At 35.5% G+C, this 19042-nt stretch overlaps 1 protein-coding gene across 1 annotated transcript; it reads right to left on the reverse strand.

Annotated features, from left to right (window-relative positions):
* Positions 1 to 2909: 2909 nt before the first annotated feature.
* Positions 2910 to 18737, reverse strand: LOC149545300 (putative pentatricopeptide repeat-containing protein At1g68930). The gene is made up of 3 exons (XM_089793732.1): positions 18667 to 18737; positions 18389 to 18511; positions 2910 to 3252 (listed from the first exon to the last, which is right to left on the reverse strand). The coding sequence occupies exons 1-3, from the start codon at positions 18735 to 18737 to the stop codon at positions 2910 to 2912; spliced, it is 537 nt and encodes a 178-aa protein (XP_089649858.1).
* Between the last annotated feature and the right edge of the window lie 305 nt (positions 18738 to 19042).

Consider the following 19042-nt stretch of genomic DNA (forward strand, 5'->3'; position numbering starts at 1 on the left):
TATGAAATGGAGTTTCCAGATGGAATTCATATTTCTCCTATTTTCAACATTGTAGACTTAACAGAGTATCATGATGATGGTGCAGATGAGGAGCTGATGTTAGAGCCATGTCCAATTCCTGCTTCTAAGAAGGAGGAGATAGAAGACATTCTAGATCATTGTGTGGGCAGAGTACTAGAAATAGGTAGTATGAAGAGTATTTGGTTAAGTGGAAAGGCCGACCGATCGAGGACTCAACTTGGATATCAGCAGCTAAGGTTTCCCATTTGGGATTTCCTCTACCATCCATACAGCGACAGGGTCACTTTTCAATCTACCCTGGGTGTCTGATGCAGGAGCATCCAGAGGTATAAGGGCAATCCTGTGTCACCCAAAAAAATGTACTTAGACTTAGTTTCTATTTCATGTGTTTTCATTTCTGGATACCCATTTGGGTCAAATAAAGGTTCCAACTCTCATAGTTCCACTATCAGTGTTCTAGGTTAGAGTATTTGAGCACCTTGGGATAAGTGAAAATGCCAAAAAAATAGGAGTATGTAATTGAGCCATCATTTTGGTGAACTAGAAGGTGTAAATTGGTCCAATGATTGTAATTTTAATTTAGAGCATTCTAGAAAAAGAATCAGGTCAAAAGTCTCCACGGTTTGAAAGTTATTTCAGTTTTTTAGTTTCTAGAGATCTCCTAAGAATGCTTCAAAGTCAGGTTCAGGGCATTAAATGACCTCGTACAAGGCTGAAAAATGGGGGACGAGTGAAGCTAGTCCATACGGCTATAGAGAGCTTTGAGAGCTTTTCAAAAATTTAAACAGTTCGTCAATCAGAGCTACAGTTCAAAAGTTTTGCCTCCCAGAAGTTCGGTTACCATTTCTGGATTCTTCTAGTTTTGCACCGACTTCTAACACGGCTTCTGGAGCCTTCTATTTGGTTGGTGGATTCCAACTAGCACTTTCTAGAAAGTATTCCTAATCCTTAACCCTTGGGATCTATTTAAGGATATTTTTGGCATTGGTGGAGTTTGAGAGAAGGAACTGGGAGAAGAAATTATATCTTGATTCATACTATTGTAAGCCCATAGGGCATGTTTTGAAGTCCATTTTCTTTGTACTACATGTAATAGCATATTTACATAGTAAATAAAAATTTTCCTTTCCTGTGGTGTCCATTCTGTGCTTAGGTTATGTCCCCATCAGACATAGAGGTTAATAACTACCTCTTCGTGGTTAATAACCACCTCCAAAATACGTGATTTTGGGGAGGTTAATTAACCTCAAGAAAATTAACCTATACAAGGAAGATTTTCAAAAGCAAAACTTTTAGCTAGAATTCCTAAGAATGTATACATATCCAATTATTGATCTTCTAGCTACTAACTCTATCTATTTGGACACAATTGATCTATTTCGGAAAGCCCTGAAATGTGTAGCTCTCGCGGAAATCTTTGTAACCTTTCAACACAACTTGCTATTAGAGTATTTGTAATAATCATCTCCTTTAGTCCTTCCAGTCTTTCAAAACCTGGTACCTGCTACAATTGGGGACATCTGGTAATGACAAAGCTCTCCAGGCTTGTTAAAAACTCAATGCCTTGTATACTCTATGGCCTTGGAAAATTCCCAATAAAGAGACTCCTCAACTTCTTCAACTCTTCAAAACAAATCTCACCCTCCAGCTTTGGGCATTCGTTAATGAAGATTCTCTTCAATCTCTTCAATTGCTCAATAACTTTTTTACTCCCCAGCTCTGGACAATACGCAATCCAGATCCTTACCAATCCATTCAAACTTTTAATAGCTGGCACATCCTTCAAGATTCAAAAGTGGTTAAAAATGATCTTCTTCAGACAACTGGCATGCCCAATATTTGGCAACTCTATCAAACTGCTACATAGTCTTATTTGAAATGTTGTAAGATTCAGCTATCTTTGAAAAATACATTCATCATCTCTTTATATTTCAAGAGCACCAGACATTGTAGTGTGATTAGCCCTCTGACATCCACCTATTTTCCGTTCAGCTAATACATCCATGAATGTGGTCTTACCAGCTCCACTAACTCCCACTAAAGCAATAAGAATGCCAGGTCTAAAAAGCTCCACTCACATCTCACAAAAGCTGTAGCCGGTCCTCTGTTATGCCTTGTTGTTTCATTTCTGGTGGCATGTCCACATACTATTTAACATGTTTGAAGTACATACTAAATGGTTAAAATGGAAGAACCATGCCCTTTCTTTGCCTTGTTGAGAAAGATTCTGAGTTCCCATTCTATGTGTGCCTTGCTTTAATTGTGCTCAAATGCATCTGCTTACCCTATTCTAGTGAAACACAAGTAGCACATGAACTGAGAACACTGACAAACATGAACAGGTCAAGTTTCAAGCCTGCTTGCTACATTTTTCCTAAGAGCTCGAGGGTTTCCTTATGAAAATCTTCGTCCTGGGAGTAGCTTGCAATTATTGCATTACATGAAACCAAATTCCTTAGAGACATTCCATCAAACAACTTCCGTGCATCTACTATGGTCCCAGACTTGGTATACATGTCAACCATCGCATTGTCCATAGGAACAATCTGTTCAAACCCTGTTTTAATAATGCAAGCATGAATTTGCTTGCCCACTTCCCTTGCTAAGAAGCAGCCACATACACTAAGGATAGAAGTCTAAGTGAATTGGTTCAACTTTATCCCTAATAGCCACATCAGTCGAAAGATATTGAATGCTTGCTTGATATCACCACTTTTCACATACCCTCTACAAATTGCAGTCCAGGAGATAACGTTACGCTCAGGCATTTTATTAAACATTTGGCATACAGACACTATATCCCTGCAGTTCACAAACATGGTACATAAGGCATTTCCCACACACACATCTTGTTGAAGCCCAGTCTTAATAATGTAGTCATGAGCAATCTATCCCTGTTCAACATCACTGTGGATTGCAATCACACTATGCACACTACCAGTGGTAAATGTATTAGGTTTTGTACAAGCTTCCAACATTGCACAGAAAAGTACAATTGCTTCCACTTCATATCCATTCTGTGCATAGCCTGAAATCATAGCGGTCCAAGACACCACATCTTTTTCAGATATTTTGTCAAACATTAGATGTGCATACCTTATAATTCCGCATTTGGCATACATGTCTACGAAAGCATTTCTAATTGCATGGGCATGAATTTCCTTTCCTTGTTTCAAGGTTGCCAATCGAGCACAAGCAGGTAGAACGCTTGCTATGGTGATTGAATCCAGCCTCCCACAACATATTTGCATATCTCGGAAGAGTTTCAATGCTTAGTTGCTATCTCTACTTTGGGAGTAACCTGTGACCATGGCATTCCACAAGACCAAGTGCTTCTTTGTTTCAGCTATTCTGTCAAACACCCATCAAGCACCTGTTATGTTGCCACAAGCACTATACATTGCTATAAGGGCACATGAAGTCCATTATGAGAATATCCAGCAATCATGGCAATCCATGAAATCACATTGGGTAATATGTCAGTCTTTTGTTGCATTTGATGAAAGAAACCCAGTGCCTTATCGCACTATCCACTCTGTGCATAGCTGGTGATCATAGTATTCCAAGTGGTAACATTTGGTTCAATACCATCTTCCTTCATTTGCCTAAAACAATTGGATGTGTCACTAGTGTGCCCTCTCTACACATACCCTAGTTTTAATTTTGGAAGCGTGGATCTCTCTGCCTGATTGTAGATCCATCAGTTGAACACAAGCCTTGACAACCTTAGGATAAACATAATGGTCAGCCTGCACACTCTCCTATTGCATTAGCATTTGATAATAGATATCAAGCATGTCTTCATAATAGCCGTGCTTGACATAGCCCAAAATAATCTCAGTCCAGGCAAGCACTTTTCTCTATGACATTATTTGGAGTGAAGTGTCTAAATGTCCATGGTTGCAATACAGGTTTACCAATTTGGTTTACAATATGCTGTTGTCTATTCCATTCAAAATCACACGAGCATGGTATAATTTATCTTCTGAAAGAAATTCTATGGTTTGGTGATCAACTATTTCATCGTTGCACTAGAATTTTGTATTTATAGTAGTGAAGGCAGCCATGGGATATTGATATTGATATGACGATTTTCTCATCCTTTTAAGGATTTGTGATCACATAATGCAGGCAGAATAACATGGATGTTTGTTGGTAAATAGATTTCAAGTATTCATCAATATGTTTCTTCTTAACCTTCAATATGCGTCCTATCTCAACACTTGCTTTCTTTTTTTTTTGGATCATCTTACTTCTAGTGCTTAACCTTAATCAGCTAAACAGAGAGGTTAATGATTGTCTCAAAGAGGTTAAGAAATACACATTTTTGAAGAGGTTAATTAACCTATTCCAAAATGCGTAATTCAGAAGTTATCGTTAACCTATTTTGAGAGGTTAATGAATACATGTTTTTGGAGAGCTTAATTAACCTACTCCAAAATGCGCAATTTGAAAGTTATCATTAACCTATTTGAGAGGTTAATGGTTAATGATAGACTTGAAAATGCGTAATTTGGGTCTCTCCATTAACCTACGATAACTTGGGGCTCAGAAGTCAGATTTTGAAAATTTCAAGTGCTGGCCGGAGCTGGGAACGAGTCAGAGATATGAAGATTCTGAAACTCACAAAAACTCAGAGATAAAATAACCTTTTCAATGATCAAAATGGGATGTATTTCACACATAACCAGGGGATCAACAAGTTCAAAATTGAAACATTTGATGATCGGTAACAAAGCTACATCTTCAACATTTACCACCTGCTTTGCTCCCTACACACTACCCACCAGGTTTGAATTGACCCTTAGCACGTCCTAAAAGCTCTTTGTCTAATTTATCCAAAATAGGATCATCTTTGGGGAATTTCCTAGCAAATGGAGCACCACTTTTAACCACATCATTTAAATCCTTTGAGGAGAGCAGCTTCAGGTGTTTTTTAGTGGGTGTATCCCATGCTATTTAGTGCAAGTCATGGTTCACTATGGTATTCCAAAATTCCTGAGCATTGCAGATGACTGTGTGAAAGTACCTTTCTTGGGATAAAATAAAGTTTGTGTAGTACATGAGAACTGTTCTAGGTAGATTATCCCACCCCCATATACAGAACTCAAAAAAATATGAGTCGACATAACCCATGTTGATCCTGCAAAAATGATGGGCATCATATAACCCAATTCAAGTGGTTTTCTAATATTAAGAGGTAACATATAGCACTTTGAATTTTGAACAGTACATGTTTAACTAGACTATCTACCATTCTATTTACCAGACAACATGCAACTGAGATGATAAAACACTTTTCTGTTTGGCCATACACAGAACCAAAAGAGAGTCATTAGGGAGATGATTTATATCAAAATCAAACAATTCAAAGCAAGTATCAATCAGAATTCCCTTGTTGGATGACAGATTAAGAGACTTCCAAGAGAAAATGCCTAGCCAATTCAACATATAAGAGCATGAAAATCTTATTAATTATTATCATTGATATAATTATGGTAATATGTAGGAACAAACATGATGATGCATAAGCATGACTGTATTTAATAAAGCATAATGGAAAAATAAGGTGTAATACTGTAGTTTGATAAAGCAAATAGAAATAATAACAGCTCATAGTAATTTTCACTTTCATAGTAATCCATCATAAATTCCACACCTCACTTCATTCTTTTGAACCACATTTTTGCAAATCTTGTAAATCGGGGCTAGGCTCCATTGGCTCAAAATTGGTAATCATGTCTCAAAGGAAAACTTTCAAGCCTCACATGCTCAACATTCATTACCATCCATCAAGCAAATTCATGAAGGACAACATTCCTTACTTTTTGCCTAAACTGCCAAATATTAAAGCCTTTATCCATCATTTTGAGTAGGTCTTTGCAGTTCAAAATTATACACTGAGCAGATCATTGGCAGAAATCTCTACAAATGGTCCCTTGCTAGGTCACTAATTCCTAGTTATTTTGTGTCATCAACTTCTTAAGGATTTGTGTTATTTTCAAGGCCAATTAGAAAGCCCCTTGATTGGATGAGTTTCCTTTGGGATTTTACAAGTCCTCTGGGACATTCTGGTAGGAACCTCTACAAGGTCTGTCTTGAAGTTTTTCATTCCAAATCATTGACAAAGCTCTCAAGCTCTAGCTTTTCCTCCCTCGGCTCATTCATCCTAAATAAATAGGATTTAGTGAGTTTAAGTTCATCCTAGATGATATTATTGTAGTTCAAGAAGGCACGGAGTGGACTTGCCACTCTCAAGAGCCTGCCATCTTCCTAAAGATAGACTTCGTTGGGCCTACAATCACATTGATAGTCAATCATCATTGACATGGTTCATGCACTTGATCCAGGCCCCCCTTTCATTCAATCTATGTAGACATTTGTTAATGCCCCTGCTTACATCACAATTTCTAGCTAACAATTGGTTAGGTAAATTTGTAACTGATGTCATAAAGAGAAACTGTACTCTAGATGCGTTACAGTAGGAGATGCAAAAAGAAGAAACATGATAGACTGATCATATATGTTGTTAATATTCAGGAAATATGCAGAAGTTATGAATGTAAAAAAATAATACCAATCACAGGAAATCTCACAGTAGTGTGTCAATATTTTTGATCGCAAGTTTATTGTTCACTGGTAATTCTGCATATCCCCTGTGTTTCTTTTTCTGCACATATCGAGCATATAGAACTTGCTATGAGAGATCAAACTTGGTCTTCATATGTATATTTAGAATGTTGTCTGGGATAGTCACATGACCTGCTCTTCATGTAACTTCAAGTTGTGCATAAAAACATACATACATGTGTGTGTATATATATTATGCTTAAATCCATTTTTGGTAGATAGAAGTATTCTTCTTCAAAGTTTACAATTTGCATAATGAAATCAAGTTGTTCAAAGGTTGGTTTTTTTTATAAACTAGTTGAAACTACTGCACATCTGTTCAACCAATAAAAACTCTTTTTAAGAAGTTCTAAAGGCTCATGGAAAGGGTACGAGTATGTATCATCGATAAGAAGTGGAGAGGTCCATGAATGGAGTATACGATTGCTGGTGAGAAGATAAATATAATATAAAGACTGATGTATGCATAGGCTATTTGGATAAGTCTCCCCCAAGTTGTATGAAGAAATCAGCATTGTAAAATTGGAGAATTCTTTGAAGTATTGATAAATACTGAGAGTTTAACTGTATAATTTGTGGCGAATATATTCTGTCTAATGTTTTGACAGATATCAAGCTGAAAGATTTATGATGAAATACATCTGTAAATTAGAGAAGTCTTTGTAAGAAAAGAGTATTGCAAAAGAAATTGTAAATTCTTATGGTTAGTGCCTCTAAGATGTTGAGTTGCTTCTCAATTTGAGAAGTTTGTGCTTCTGTCAGAGTGGGTGCTATCAGAGTTGATGCTCTCTAAGTCTCAATCGAGGAATTTGGTGACTCCTTTAGGGTCTATGCACTTGCATACATTATTTCTTTGTAAATATGGATTAGTAAAGTAGATTGTAGCAACATTTCTGACCATGTTTTGTCACCCATTATGGGTTTTCAGCACACTTCCATGTGTTGTGGCCTCCATGTGTGATTTTTTGTATTGTCCCTTGTCCGATCCTTTGAATTTAGGAAATATTTTTTGAAGTACTTAAGGAGTATTTTGTCAATCTTATATGAATCTTGATGATGCTATACTACCTTAGGTCATCCAAAGTCACCCTTCGATTCCCACTACTGTTGTAAGAATAAGACTGTTGGAATGAATCTGAATATACGGAGTTCATTCATCCCCTAAAATGGATGATGAAGAATAGTATAGATCTCAATACTTATGACAGCGAATTATTATTTCTAGAGTATATTAATCAAATATAACAGATATATTGCTCTGAAAACTGAATGCTATTTATGATCCTTATTTTCGTACATGTGAGGGTTGTCTGCTGCTATTAGGTTGAAGAAAGCCTTTAACTGATTACTTATCTCATGGTGCATCTTTGGAAGTTTTAATGAATCAATTGTGCTATATTAGAGCCAATCTGAAGTCCTCTATTTTATAAAAAAAAAATTTCAATCTACGAACACAATGAGTGCTGATGTTCCTTCATTATATTCAAGTACTTTCTTGGATACTAATATCTAAATAAGAAAGAATAGTTCAACCTGCTCCATCTATTGAATAGTTGCACTTTCAGCTGATATTATTATATATTCGTACTTATAATATGTTGCACTGCTTTAGATGTATTATTAGTTCCTGCCTTTCGTAGGTAACTAATGGAATCATTAGATTCCATATTATTATTGGAGAGCACATAAATTTTAAAAATTAGCAGATATACTAAGGTTTATAAAAGTTCTATAAATTTGAAAAGTTAAAATACGTAATTTAAAAAAAAAATCCTATTGGCCTATGTGAAAAAAGCAATGAAGAAGATATATTTAAGCAGTGAGGAAAATATATTTACATTAAATTTTTTTATGGATTTTATCGTCGACATGTCACTATTGTAGCATTTAATAATATAGTTAATATCATTTAATGTTATTAAATGCGCTGATGTCCTTATTTCTCAACATCAGTGTCTCAATTGCTAATTAAACAGGGCACAAATAACACAAGCCAATGGACATTTGATGTTTCCAAAAAGATTTCTTGCTAATTTTCCCCTGGCACAAGAGTTCAATGATTTTTCAGGTAGGTGAAGGACTTTAAGGGAAAAATAACAGCATTGATCAAAGCCCTCGCTACTGGTTTGTATCTTCCAATTTCACTATTTCTAACTGGATTTCGGATTTTAGTGCTTTCAATTTTATAACTGGGTGTTAAAATTTCATCTTCTTTTGTAATTTCTATGAAATTTTATAGTTGCTTCCTATAGAATGTAGGATGGTTTTAACCATTTTGAAAGATTTGTAGCTTAAGGCGAGATTCTGTGTAGAACCCTAAAACTACCCACTTTATGAAGACTATGGGTTTTGCTAATATTTTGGTAGATAATTTTCTAGTCAGTTATTTTGTGAATCTATATAATTTTTTCATGGCATATATGCAGGATGGGTGTCATTTGGCATTTGGCATGTGGGTGTTTCTTGGTGATTCTGAACTGCTCTTAGGTTAGATGAAGTATTTCTTTTTTTCCCCTTTGTTCTCCTTTGTTTGCATACATAAGGTTAGTAATAGAAATTGTTTTTGGATCATGATTAATTGTCTTAATTCATCTCTTTTTTAAGAAATCCTTTTTTGTTAAATTTTATGGAAGAGGAATACAACCAGGCTTCTTTAACCCCACAAGTTTATAAGTCAAAAATTTGGCAGCAAATATATCAAGTGTGCGAATCATAAATTTTAGCGGCAACCCCGAATTATTTTCCCAAATTTTAAACTTGGTAAGACTTACAGGAGCCTCATAATAAAATGCCCAAATCATCTAGAGGATCAATGCAATAGCCACTTGATAATTGCTTTCAAGACAGATTTTAAGTTAGTCCAAAAATTAAGTTGCAGAGCACTCTCTGGGTTGCATAGAATGTTTGGTTTTAGGTACTTAGAACTCTTGACGAATTAATTATTGGTTTTCAGTGTCCTACATCTTTGTAAGACCTCCAACTAGGTTATCCTTGTCAATTAAAAAATCTCAAGCCCATTATCGATTGGATTGTTTCTGAGTTTTGAGGCTTTGATTTTGGCCAATCTGGGTTCACATTGTGTTTAGTTCTACACCCATTGTGCATTTATAGAGTCTAAAAAGATGACCTTTATTTCTTTATATTCTGAATACTCAACACTACTCTAATACTGACATAATGTATCTGCATTCTGGTAATTGATGTAGATCAATGAAACTCCCTTGCAAACCTTATCAGTTACAAGCGCACAGAAATGGTATTATAAATATAAGAAAAATTGAATCCACTGTCTATCTCCCTGCCTATTTTATAGACTGCAGGAAGAACAACGCAAGAACCATTTGGGGAACTATAGCTGAAAAAAGGTTCATTATTAATTATAGTTTATGTACGAAGTGTATATAGATGTAATTTAAAAGGTGCACTGTATTTTTTTAAATTTGGCTTGTCCACAAAATCTCTATATGATGGTTATGAAATAGTTTATCAAATGAAAAAAAATTTCAGCCTGAGAATTTTACATGAAATGAAATGAAATTAACTATGTCCACCATTAATTAACATGCCATGTGGGTAAGTTAGCATTAAATTGTTAGTGTTGAAAGAAGGGTAGACTTAAGCAGTAGCAAGCCCCACACTTCAAAATCTCTCAAGCATATACAATTGGTATGTGTAAAAGCCAGATTCCACCCTTTTTACGAGCTTCCAGACTAACCCTTTTGCCATGTGAGACATCAGATTTCTATCAAAGAAAAAGCTTTTCGTAGATGTTGTGGTCAATGGATCTTTCATCTATATTAGTAAAATTGAATGGTTTTGCATTTTTAGACCAAAGAACTTGAGGAATATACTGGTCTGAATATAATGATCGAGGTTTCATGAAGTGGCTCAAAAATTTATTCATAGCTTAAAGAGAAACATCATTTCTAGCTTACATGGATGCCAATGTTTGTTTGTAGCTGTTGATTCAAGTTCATTTACAAGTATTTTAAATTTTGGAACTCAGTCATTAAAATACAATATAATTGATTAAACTGAAATGGAATGGAAGATTACTTCTGTTGTAAAAATCACAGTGCAAAGGTTATTTAAATATTCTTATTAAATTCATGAATACAAGGCAAAGACGCTATCATTGACCTCAACCTAAATGTTGATTATTAAATCTGGGAAGCTAAATCAATCTTTTCTAGCCTTGAAGTCGAAAATATAGCCACAAAGAAGATGAGAGATTATTTTTAATTTGTAGAAATGACCAATATAGACCTCAAACAGTACTTCAAACAAACTTTAACAGAGTAATATCTCTCAATTAGAGGCATAGCCAGCTATATATACAGATTGGAACTACTGTTCTAAATTTTGGTAAAAAATTCCCTTGTACTACTGTTCTAAAAACACATTTGTCTCCAAACCTTTTATCAATTTTTAATAAATTCATTCTTAATGTTTTGTAGCTTTAGTAAGATAAACCTATAAATAATTTTATATATATATATATATATATATATATATATATATATATATATAAACTATGTAATTAATGAATAGAAATGTCCCTTGAAGGGACATGTCTCTTCATAACCCTTTTCCCAATATAAGTGTGAGTGAGATTGCTGCATTTGAAGATATACAAAAATCACTAGTAGTATTGTTTAAGTTGCAGCAATCCTCTGAGTTCAACATGATATCAGAGTAGACAACTCTTGGGTCTGCTAATAGTAAGGACAGCTATAGTACCAAATTTAACAAAGGTAACAATTTGATTGCATGTATGTAAGTTGACGATCTGTGATAATGGAGGCACGAGCTTCTGCTTGAACCAATACTGAGTAGCATTCTTCCAAACATTGAGGACTGAGCGACTTAAGTACCTTATGGCATGAGATTGATTTCTACCTTTTATCTTCAGTTGGGCACATATGATCGAAAGCTTCTTGGAGATATGGATAGCAGAAATAAACTATAGAGGGTTGCCTGAGGGTTTGTTTGGGTAGATTGTGGGTCTGTTGTGACCAAATCCAAACTTTTGTATTTTTGCTGGAATAAGAACAGTCTTTTACCTCTACAAATTGGCTGAATGGATAAATGTATGGTGGCATGGGTATTTTAGAAGCCACATTTGTTAGTTTTGTGTGAGTAAGAGGCAAAATCTTTCCACCTTGATTGCTAGAAAGATATTGCAGAGGCATGGGTAATCTGATGCTTTTACCTCTGTAAATTGGCTGAATGGATAAATGTATGGCGGCATGGGTATTTTAGAAGCCACATTTGTTAGTTTTGTGTGAGTAAGAGGCAAAATCTTTCCACCTTGATTGCTAGAAAGATATTGCAGAGGCATGGGTAATCTGATGTGTCAATTGGACAACAAATGATGATCATCATTTCTGTATGTTCAGGGTTGTCATAGTGTACAAAAAAAATTATTCCTGCATAACATCTGAAACATATTTCAGTTCATTTTCTATATTGGCAAAAATTTGTTCAAGATTTATCACACCAATTATCAAGTCAGGAGTACAATATATTTATGTTGTTTGAATATTTTAATTCTGCCTTTGATAAATAATATTCCATATCGTTGATGCATATGCCTTTGATAAACTGCAGAGGGTTGCTTGAGGGTTTGTTTGAGCAAATTGTGGGTCTGTTGTGACCAAATCCAGACCTTTGTATTTTATCTAGAATAAGAACAATCTTTAACCTCTACAAATTGGCTAAAAAAATAAATGTATGGTGGCATGGGTATTTTAGAAGTCGCATTTTTCAGTTTTCTGTGAGTAAGAAGAAAAATCTTTCCACCTTGATTTCTAGAAAGATATTGGAGAGGCAAGGGTAATCTGATGTGTCAATTGGACAACAAATGATGATCATAGTTTCAGTATGTTCAGGGTTGTCATAGTGTACAAAAAAAATTACACCTGCATAACATTTGAAACATATTTCAGTTCATTTTTTGTATTGGAAGAAATTTGTTCATCACATCAATTATCAATTCAGGAGTATAATATATTTATGTCCTATAAATATTTTAATTCTACCTTTGATAAATAATATTCCATACATTTGATGCATATGCCTTTGATACGATTCTTCCAAGTACTGCCAAAAGTAATTAAACATCACAATTCTGGTATATACTTGTCTTTCTGTTGCAAATGACTCACATTCCACACTTGCATAAACCACAATACAAAAAGTTTGCAATTCTGATGTAAATATCTCTGTAAACAAGGAAACTACACCATAGAAGAGTGTGGAATCTGTTTCACAAAATAATTGTTGGGAATGTGTTTGTTTAGACAGGAAAATGTGAGGGGATTCTTACATAACTTGCCCAATTGGGCAATCCATGACCTTGTCACAGGCTCTTCTTGACTTATGCTCTAGGATGGTATCACAGGAGCATAATCATTATTGCTTGGAATCAATTCAAGTTCCACATCTTCAATTTTTTTTTATTGCTTTTTCTCAGTGTCACTGATCTTGTGTTAGGAGATCAACATTAGTTACATGTCCAGCTAAAGCCTAATGCATAATATGCATCCCTGAATTTCAATCTCATCCCCAATGCTCTCACTACCAACATAGGCCTCAAATAGGTTGTAAGGATTAACACATGTTTTCTTTGGTGGTAAATTCCCTGATACAGTCTAAATGTAATTTCAGACATGGTCTTCATACTCGCTAATATGACTTTCGTTTGAGGATCTTAAATCTTCCACTTCTCCAACCACCGGGTGCTTTCTCTTTGAAGAATGAGGTGTAGATTATTCAAATCTATGTGGAGATACTAATTATTATTTTTTGACAAACCTAAGCTCTTTACCTTTATACCTTTAACCTATTAAAAAACTACAATGTATGCAATTAATATGGATAATGATAACACGAAGAGTGCATTTTCATTCAACAGTGAAAAGATGCAATCTGTGTTATGATGAATATTCCATAGCTTGTGTAGTGTATAGATAATTGTGCTTTGGCCGTCTATTCTGGAAAATATCAATATTGCTAGAACTTGTAGAGGAATGTTGATAGAGGTCCCAACTTGGAGATAATGTTAGTCCTCCAATTTGTCATGGTGATTTGTAGAGATTTTGCAGTTACAATGAAGATGAAGTATCAACTGCTAAGGAGAAAACAAATCCACAAACAAATTAGGTGCAAGGAGAAGTTTTTGGAGTCGCAGTTTATAAGCAGTGTGGAGAACATTATTAGTTTGCACAAGTGAAAATAAATTGACAGATCAAGCACACAAATCCACGTAACACATAATAATCAACTACGAGCCACTTGAATCAACTGGGACATGCGAAGAAATATCAACATGAAAATTATTGATTTCTTGTGATAGTGACTTTTGGATATAAATGGCTACCTCCAGAAAAATTATAAATATATTGAGTGTTGAAGATATATGTTTGATCGCTTACTATATATGTTGGTGGAAGCTGTTTAAATCTAGGCTTCACCAACATATTGAGAATGATTTTAAAAATAAAATGATTTGATGAAAACAAAAGACCAGAATATCAAGTGAGCTGAGGTAGTGTTGCATAGATGAAGGCATTGATCATAGGCGGTACAAGAAATTGGAAGAGGCTTTACAAGGATCTGATTTGTCTGCTATAATGTGATGCAAAAATTGTTCGATGATAAATAAGTGGGAATTTTATATTGAAGGGGGAATAATAATCAATGTTTCATTCTCATTATTTGACAAACGCTTATATAGAGATAGTTTTGATTTAATCTATATGGACCTTCTTTGGAGAAACTTCTATCAAAGATATGCAGATAAGTATTCATTAGTTTTGAGTATTACTAATCGCTATATTCTTTCTCTTAATTGTATTTTCATATATATGTACTATATATGTTGCTTGTATTGATGATGTTCTTGCAAAAAAAAAAAAATGGTACATTGGGCATGCTACCTAATATGAGTAGCCTTCTATAACATGAGGGATTTTGGCACATCCATTAGAGAGGGGGGAAATAGATGATATGTTTCAATTTGCTTCTAAGAAACTTGGTTATATTGGTTTAGAAGGAGTAGACTATGCTGAGATGGTTTCTCTATAAATCAAAAAATTATAGTAGTGAAAGGGACTATGATTCATGTGATGAAGTTCCATGTGAACGAAATATGTCTAGACTATACAATTCTTAGATAGATTGATACTCATTAAACCAGAGAGCATTTACAGTTCATTAGAGGCAACTGTGGACAAAGAGGGGGCACAGATAGAAGATATGTTTCAGATTCAAAGGGAGTCATAACACCTTATGGGAAATAAGCTTGACAAGGAGGTCAAAAGGTTAGTATTTATTCATGAAGAAGAAGTTCCAAGTGAAATCCCTTGTAATACATTCTTCTCTATGATAGATAAGTTTGAGGTGAAAACCTTATTCTCTGGTATGATCCATGGTGGATGTCATGACAACACCGCATGATAGTATCGGTGGTGACTTAATGTGTGTATGTGCTTGCCTCCTTTGTACATCATGAGGAAGTGACAATTTCCAAATGATTATCACTTGTACTTGTAAAGGTTATTGAAAGGTGATGATCTTACAATAACTTAAATCATGATATACATTTTATGTAAATGTTGAAATAGATCTTGAAAGAATTTATCTTGTAAATCAACAACCAAGTGTTAGATGTCATTAAATTGACAGTCTATAAGTTGTTTTGATTAAGTAAAAATAGGTTTTGAAAGTATCAGAAACTTTGTACAAATGAACAAGAAAGATATAACAATCAGGACTTTAAAAAAATAGTGGAAAACCACCCAATAAACTAAAGGGACACACCAAAGTTTCCAACAAACGGGCAAACAAACCATCAAGATTTACATTTTGGTTCAGTCTTTTGAAGAACGTAAAGACATTAGAGCTATTGGATTTCCACAATCCATTAGTATATAGTAGTTAGCTTCTAGATTTGATTGTGTGAATTTTTTGTCATCAACATTTCGGATCACACTATGTGATCCATATATCAAATGAAGGTTTGGAGGATTTTCCTTTTTTTTCCTTTAACTGATGTCCAACCTCCTCCTCCTTCCTAGCAGCCTTCTGCCAATCCCCACTAACCCCCAAAACTCTCACAGCAAGAGAAACTCCAACAACAGTGTTCTGGACATGGTCAATAGCAAAAAGGATGACATCAACATTCTAACTCAAAGCTACCAAAGGGTCAACAATCAAATTAATAGAATTAGCAACAAGAGATAGGTCAACATCAATAGTTTGAGTCAAAACTTTCATAGGGTCAATATTCAAATCATCAAAGACATCAACAAAATCTTTAGCCAAAGTGAGATCAATATGAGAAGAGCTATCCAACCCATCCACATTCGTGGATACTTTCTGAACCATATAGTGATCATCTGAAACCCCCAACCACCAAGAAGGTGATTTCTTTGATCTAACCTTATCAGAGGAGCATTGTGCAGTGAGATAAGATAAGATAAGATAAATTTATTAATGTCTAGCAAGAGACTAACGAGGTTTTAAGGGATTGGAAACAATACAAAGGGAAAACACTAGCTGGGGAAAGCACCAAATAGTGTTTGTAGAAAGAACATGAAAGAAAAACAACAAAAGAACCAAGAAAAGGAATAAAAAAAGCTAAGAACTCTTCATAGGTGAGAAGTAGTCCAGAATGGAAAGATGAACATTAGAGGAATCAGGTACTCTGGAAGGTCGCCTTTGAGGTCTATTAGAGGGATGTTATCGAGTGCAATCTCTACGGGGTCTCATAGATCTGGTGTGAACTGAGATAGTGTAGAGAGGTCGCTTTAATCCTCAGGTAGGAACCATAGGACTAAAAAAAGAGGTGATGAGCTCCATAGGGGTTGATGTCGAGCAAAGCTAGAGTTGTATATTGTGCTCGGAAAACTGCATGGTCTCCTATAGGTAGTGTAAGATAGTACTGGTCAATATATTTGAAAAATGAGGGAAGAGACTGACACTCTTTGAACAAACAGTAAAATCACCCTCAGATCTTATAGTAAATGAGACAATGAAAAATAAAGTGAGACTCAGTCTCAACCTCGTCGAGGTGACAAAGCTGATAGATCTTGTCCTCCCTGCTGATTTGGTGGTCAGTTTGGATATGTAGCTAGTGAGATCCCACTCTAAAAGATCCCAAGGAGATGCAAAGAGCGTGAGTCCAATGAGGAGTGAGGTACAAGGGGCATAGGATAATCTCATCCTGGATATCAAGGAAGTGTTCAGTATAGAAGGCCATACGCGAACAGAGCCCACCTAAGGGATTGGTCAAGTCTAACATGCTCATTCAACTCCCACTGAGGTGGAAGAAGATGGGCTAGAGCATCCAAAGAAAGCTGAAAGGGGGGAAGATGATCCAAACTAATACTAATCGAGCCCAAGAAGGCAGAGACCCTGGTGTACTAGCAACGAGACCTGTGACTAGATTTTGAACCCACAACCTCCATAGAGGAACAATACGCCAATTAGGTGTTGGTGTAAATAAGTATTTACTATTTACACTTTACTTAAGTTTACTTAGGTTAATGCATTATTTTATTATTTATTAGTTTCACACCTAAGAGTATGCGTACTCTTATGAGTTTTCTTGTTGACAACATAGGAGTTAGAAACTCTTTTAAGCACATGGTGTCTACAACATCTCTACATGAGATACACCTTGTCATATTTATTCTCTCATTGATGCACATACATTCATGCACAATGGAGGATAATCCACTTCTGGTGGACATGTGCTTATTTGTAATGCTGATCTCCTAGCTCATTCTAGAGACATTCTAGATGCATCTTAGAGGACTCTATATACAGACACTCCTAGTGTATATGTACATGACATAAAATTACATGAATACAATTTCATATTGTTATTTTGATAATTCTTTGGTCCATTTTGTGCTTGTGTTTGAGTTCCTTGATCTTGGGTGATTTTTCTCTAAGAAAAATTCTTACATGGTATCAAAGCTGAGGGAATTTCTCTTCACATAGCCATTGGAGACCATTTTCTTGCTTCACCTCTTTGAGGACCTTGACTCAGATCTAGGGTATCATAGTCATTGGGAGTGTCTAGAGCCAAAACGGACCTTGCTATTGTGTCGGGAGCATCGATTCAGTGAAATTTGAGTATAAATCTACCTACCCTAGGCCATAGTCGAATTTGAGAATTTTTTTTTTGCAAACTGGCACTCGAAGACCTGATTTGCAAATTTGGTATGATCATTTTCAATCTATTCATTTGATTTTCATATCTATGAATTTTTTGCATTATTTTGCAATTTTCAGAATATTTCAATTTTTTTTTATAGGCCATCAAGCATACAGAGAATTTTTTTTGCAGGAATTGGGTGGTGAAACCTCAGACCCCACAGGGAATATTCACTATAATTTTAGAATATTCCATCGGAAAATTTCACAAATTTTGATCGACCTCACTGGAAATTGCGGACTACATAATGTTTTGGCCCCAACACAACATGCACAACTTCTCTTTGTTTACACTACGTAGTTTGTTGTTTTTAAACAACACTGTGTGCAATCTACATGAATGTGGGATTAAATTCATATCCCACCGCATTTGTTAAACCACCTTCCCACCGATGGTTTCAAACTTTCTCGACACCAATCTAAACTCCAGGCAATGAAAACTACATACATCTTCCTGTTAGTGGCCATTAATGTTCTTCAATCATCTTGAATGCTGGCACCGGCTGCTCACCACTGACCGTTCACGGTTTCCTCTCCCGGGGATCTCTGAAGCTCTGCCGATGATGAGTTCTTGCCATACGGTGCTATGATGATTTGCCATACAGCCCCTTCTTCGTAACTGACACATGGACCCCTGTGACAGTCACATGCCACATCAGACTGCATAACCCCATCAACACATCTAGGCCAGGACATGTGGCTCTCTTTGCCACCTCTGTGTTATTGTATCTAGAAAATTCACCTCCATGTGGACACATCATACAATCCACATCAGCTTGCCATACCTACCATGACTGTTGGCAAGTCAACTTTTCCATACTGCTGATGTTAACATCTGTACAACTGACGTCATTAGCCATACGTTGACATCACTACCACATCACCGAGGGGCATCTTTTTTTGCTGAAAAACATTTCACTATGTTAAAATTGATAGCCATTTGATTGTCATCCACAGGCCAGATTACACTATCGTGACGACTGTTTGGATGTAAAATTTAACCTCAGAGTTTTCTGCTCAGACCCCTCTTCATATGTAGTTTTGATTTGACAGTCCAACTTTAGGAGGCCATATCTTGGTCATCCAGACTCCAAATCAAGTGCAATTTTTTTAAATTTTGGGTAGAATTTCCTGAACTTTTTAGTGGATTTGTTAGAAATTGTGT

Source organism: Cupressus sempervirens, chromosome 7, assembly GCF_028749045.1.
Source record: "Cupressus sempervirens isolate cs-2001-9-10 chromosome 7, ASM2874904v1, whole genome shotgun sequence".
NCBI classification, from domain to species: Eukaryota; Viridiplantae; Streptophyta; class Pinopsida; order Cupressales; family Cupressaceae; genus Cupressus; species Cupressus sempervirens.